The sequence below is a fragment of the Bremia lactucae genome, linkage group LG6 (assembly GCF_004359215.1).
Source record: "Bremia lactucae strain SF5 linkage group LG6, whole genome shotgun sequence".
NCBI classification, from domain to species: domain Eukaryota; phylum Oomycota; class Peronosporomycetes; order Peronosporales; family Peronosporaceae; genus Bremia; species Bremia lactucae.
Genome location: NC_090615.1, coordinates 7,361,776 through 7,367,067, shown reverse-complemented (window position 1 = coordinate 7,367,067; position 5,292 = coordinate 7,361,776). Strand labels below are relative to the sequence as shown.

The window sequence follows — 5,292 nt, the reverse complement described above, 5'->3', positions numbered from 1 at the left end:
CACAAGGTCATGGTTTTGAGCACCATTATCTATCTCCAACTTCCAAGCTCTTTGCTTTAAAGTGACTTGGAAAGGATAGTTCAAGCACTTATGGCTTCGCTTACTTGAATTTTCGGGACGGTCTGGGTCATGATGGGATACCAGCATTCTTGTATTTAAAAAAATCTTTACTTGCACTTCGTTCTAGGACGGTTCCAACTTTTCTAAACCGCGCAAAAAAGTCAATGGAAAGCCGTCAGATAACGCCGCAGTTGGTGATCGTGCACGGAGAGTTTGGCGTTGATCTATGTAATGCAATGTGATACGCTGTAATTCAGAAATTAAATTGACTAAAAACTGCATGAAGTGAGTTTAGAAATTCTCTTCCTAAAATGTGGTTTTACTCTTTTTAAACCCATACGGCAATTTTTCGTTCAATAGTAGTAATTGTCCCGTCCTATCCTATATATTGATGTTTTGTCCTCTTTTTTAGCGCTCAGACTCATGTTTACGAGGAACTTTGCCACACTATTTCTTTCGCCTCTTTAAACATCACAACGACACATGTCACATTATCGGTCGACCGCTGATGAAAAATGGCATACTCAATAAGCGCCTACACAAAGAAAAACGAGAGAGAATCGCGCCATTAATCCACCACAAGCATCATCTAGCACAATCCACTCACTCACACACCTCAACAGCCCGTTGCACATCTTTCAATTCGACAAGTTTTCGACGAACAAAATCCACAGCTTCTTGATCTTTCAACACATCATACAATCCGTCACTTGCGAGCATCACAAACTCGCACTCGTCTGTTAATTCCGTGACGGTAAACTCTGGCGTCGGAATCACTAATGGACCTTTTAAAATATCGTTGGGATTCACCGGTAATTCCTGCGAATTGTACTCGTTCCGTGCTTTCGTGTCAATGTCATCGACCAAAGGCTCGACGAGATCAAACGACTTGAAAGGGGCGTCGCCAAAGGCACGCGAGACGGCCAATTCGCCCATAATACGTCCGTGAATCACAAAGCCGCCAGTCTCTCGAATCCGCTGCGCTTCGTCCGTTCGACTGGGTTTATGATCATTTGAAAGTCGTTCAGCTGTGCCATTGCGACTCAAGACAGTGCGCGAGTCTCCAACGTTGGCCACAAAGAGATACTTGCCCGCCACAAAGACTGTCGTGGCCGTGCTTCCAGCTTGCGGACGATCCGAGGTCCTTAAAAATTCTTCATCCGTACGTTCAAACGCATTGGTCAAGCGCTTCATGATGATTGATTGCAATTCCTCAATTGTCATTGTTAGTAAAGGTTTCAATTCACTCGTGTGCATGAAAAACGCGGTAATGAGGCTATGGTGGAGCACGTCACTCAAAAACGAAGATGCTTCGTCACCGCCATGGCCGTCATAGACAGCAAAGAATGACTGGGGATGCAATCCCAAACGACTTAATGGTTCAATACACAAGTCTTGAATAATCGTATGCGCGTCTTCCATATGTTTACGAGCGCCCATGTCGGCATGCGCTCCAAAGTCAAACCGATTGACAGTTAAACACGTTTGTGCCACGAGTAAATCGTCGCCAATTTCCAGTCGATAGGGTTCTTGATAACTTCCCACGAGTTTCATAAATGTCCCATTCGTCGAGTTTAAATCAATCAAATAAAATTGATTCGTCAATTCATCAAACCAAATTGCAGCATGTTTTCGAGAGAGTTCCCCATCACTTGTATGGATTTGATTCTCCGCAGATCGACCAATTCCTGCACCTTCTTGTGTAATCACAAACTCCGTGCCAGCTAATTTGCCACTTAATGCCGAGACCGTAAGACTTGGCAATTCTTCGTGAAACGATGTAACAAGAAAATCCGATTTTCCAACTCGAAATGCCACGTGAGGCTCGAGAGGCCATTGCATACGATCGCCCATATTTTCGTCATTTGCTTGGGTTTCCACGGGACTTAACCGCACAAACGTGTCCCCATTTGCTTGGTCGCCATTGACTAAATAGAAACGCCCGTGACTATACAGCACACGTGCGTGGTCGGTCTCTGCAAGGAGTGTATCGGCAGGTATACTTGCAATATTCTCACAAGTTTGGCCAATACCGCCTCCTTTCTCATCAAACGTAAAGCTTGTGACGGTATCTTCTTCGGTAAACGCCGTCATTTTAAGCACCACGTGGGTCCATGTGTGTTCGAGATACAAAGGCACTGGATCGTCTTCGACTTGGTCAGTAGCGAGATGATCGTCTATTTTGACCGATTCAGGCACGGAAGGCATTTCTTTCGAGTCATAAAGCTTGTCGTTTTCAACAATCGCGTTGCTGCTAGACGCATTATTGCCGGTAGGAGTACTATCGTTCTCCTTTGTCGGTGGTACATAGCTCCCGATACTGCTAGTATTGGAGCGAAGAAGGCGATGAACGCCTGATGTGCGGGCCCGTTGGAAAGAACTCGCTAATCGGACATCGGATTCTACGTGTTACAACGCGTATTAGTGTCTAAAGTCGCATCATGGCACGAAAAAGGACTGCAACATGGCCACGTACGTGGCGGTTCTAATCGCAAATGAGTCGAACGTCGACGATCCGGGTCATTCTCGTGTTTCCGTACCACTACAAACCACACGATATTGTCACAAAGGAAGAGAGTGTGCTTTAAATGGCCACACGATGTCACGTGCCTTGCATCTTGAGCGTCTGGACATCCTGCGCGTCCGCCATGGCGCGTCTTCTAGCGTGATGTTCTCGGTATTAAATCTACTCGTGGCAACACGAGAGATTCGGCGGTTTGATACTGAATCTTGCAATACGTTGCAAAGAATTGGCACTTGCGTACTAAACGCGCCCCACGAGGCGTAACAACGAGCCAAAGAAGAGTTGCAAGGTCTGCCAAGGGGCGAGGATGTCTCTGCCACTGCGGAACGAGATCGGACGCACTTGGTGTACATCACATCAGTCGGTTGTTTTTATTTTTTTTAAAGAAAACCTTTCAATCTATATATTAATTTGTTTTTCACGAACAATGAAAAATTCGCAATTTAAATACAAATTTACAGGAATACAATCGCCAAAAGTATAAATTAATTTGAATTCCATTTTGACAGACATCCGTAGGTTTACACACAACCATGGACAAACTTTTGAGGGACATTAAAATTGGTCAGGACTCGTAAGTCGCTCAATAGTATGAAGCGTCCGTAAATCGAGAATCTTTGGTCCGATAAAACGAAGACGCGTCATGATTGCTACTATCCCCTCGTCGGCGGGGTGCACCAGATGCCTCAAACTCGCTAAAGCCGCTGCTTTGAAAACTCGGGTCGCCATTGTAGTGGCTCTGGTCGTAATTACTATTCGTGGCCGCAAAACTCTCGTCGCCCATATATCTGCTCTCATCTGCCGTGGACATGCGGTATTCTGTCTGGCCGGACGCTTGAAAGCGCGTTTGGCCGTGATAATCACTTGCTGACGTCGATCGCGAGTCTTTGGGTTCAAAAAACGACTCGTCCAAAGACAAATCCGGTCGCTTTGTCGTCTTTTTCGACCCTTTTTGACCCATTCCATGCCATCCATTCGACAGATCTTGAATCGAATCGCCCCCAAAATCGCTCTCGTCCTCGGAAGCAAGATCCTCTCGATGTCGACTGTCATACTTTGATTGAAAGTGATTCCCCGAGTGACCAGAGCTATACATACTTTGACCATAAAACGACGACGACTGGGACGAGTATTGCGAATACTGACTCGTACCGTGTGAAGAATTTGTTTGCGCCATTGGTGGCAAGGACATTTGAGAATGCGCTAAAGCGATTTGGCTTCGTGGTGTCAACATGTCGAGGTTTGGATCATTGTACGTAAGTCGACCTCCATCGTGATCGTAAGGCTCCTGATCGAATTGGCTATTGCCAGGATTTGGCGGGTAATTGTCGTCACTAAACCCTGTTGGCGACATGTTGTGATTCTGATGATAATTTGCCGCCACTGTTGACGCTTGAGCCACGCCTTGAGTGTGATCGTGACGTCCTCTTTCAAGACCAGGGTCGTCGTCTTGGACCAGTTGATTGGTTTTCTTGTATACAAAGAGGGCGACCAGTAACACAAGCGCAATCGCGCCTGCCATCATTAAACCAAGCATTAACGTATTTGATGCAGTACTCGTGGCATTCGATGCTGCATCAGCTAATACGGACGCCGCGGCCGACGGCGATCCAGACGACGAAGATGATCGCGACGTATCTGCTTCTTGCTTTGAATCCGTACCATTGTCGGATAAATTGTCTTGTTTCGTAGTCTTGTCACTTGTTTTACTTGTCTTTAAATCGACTGTATTTGATTCGAGAGTCTCTTGAATCGTACTGGCATCCTTCTTCGTAGGAGGTTTCAAAGTCTGTTGGGTCTCGTTTAAATCACTTTTAGAGCCTACACTGGCATCGTCGTCCGATCCAGACTCGGGATCGATGATTTGTTTCCTCACTTTTAAAGAAATTGATTTCGGTGGTGCATTTGGCACGGGTTTCGACTCCTCTGGCTTGATTTCAACTTCAGTTGGAGGACTGGAGGTTGGCTTGTCAAAATTAGCATTGCTGTCAGCCGTGGGGATGGCGTCGGACACAGGCGCTGTCTGTTGAAGAAGTGGGGACCTTGTAAACGTAACCTCCGTGGTCTCGTCCTTTGGCTTTACCACACCAGTCGCTTTGTCTCGATTGGCGTCGCGCTTTGCAGGATCGACGGGTTTGTTAACAGGTAAAGGTTTGTCGGTAGCATCTACGTCCTTATTATTCACTCCCGGGGAAGCACTTGTCAAAGGCGCCCGTGTACTTGGTGCGTCGGTTGGTTTTAAAACCTCGGGCGTCGGTGTCGAGGGCTCTGCTGGTTCCGACGAGTCCGACGATGCATTCTGGTCAAGCAACCATGGCCGTTCTGGTCGTTGCGTCGCCAACGTTGGAACACGTCCATTATTGAGATCCTCTTTAAAATTCAAGACCGTTTCTGGATCCCCATCGCGACTTTGCACTGCAAAAATCTGTGCATTGGCCTGTGAATTCATGAGCAGTACCACCAGCACGAATCTGAGCCACCGTCGGTGGACCTGCATTGTCCAGCCTCCGGAGCCCGAAGCGTCACGCCAGCGCAACTTTCCTGGAATCTGCGCTGAAGGTTCGATAAAAACAGCTCTATTGTTCCCTGCACCAAAGTCTTGCGTAACCCTCTTGCCGGAATCAATAGCAGTCCACTTACTTGCCACTATCAATTCAAAACGAGGTTGATCACGTGACAAGGCAAACTGTAGGAGTCGTTATTTTGAG

At 46.8% G+C, this 5,292-nt stretch overlaps 2 protein-coding genes across 2 annotated transcripts; both read right to left on the bottom strand.

Annotated features, from left to right (window-relative positions):
* Positions 1–306: 306 nt before the first annotated feature.
* On the bottom strand, positions 307–2,937 carry CCR75_000485 (uncharacterized protein; the record flags this gene model as incomplete). The annotated part of the gene is made up of 4 exons (XM_067958592.1): positions 307–595; positions 676–2,462; positions 2,537–2,602; positions 2,667–2,937. 4 exons carry the CDS (start codon positions 2,935–2,937, stop codon positions 488–490), a joined length of 2,232 nt encoding a protein of 743 aa, XP_067818275.1. The 3' UTR covers positions 307–487.
* A 230-nt stretch (positions 2,938–3,167) lies between these two features.
* Positions 3,168–5,081, bottom strand: CCR75_000484 (uncharacterized protein; the record flags this gene model as incomplete). The annotated part of the gene is made up of 1 exon (XM_067958591.1): positions 3,168–5,081. The coding sequence occupies one exon, from the start codon at positions 5,079–5,081 to the stop codon at positions 3,168–3,170; it is 1,914 nt and encodes a 637-aa protein (XP_067818276.1).
* Positions 5,082–5,292: the final 211 nt, after the last annotated feature.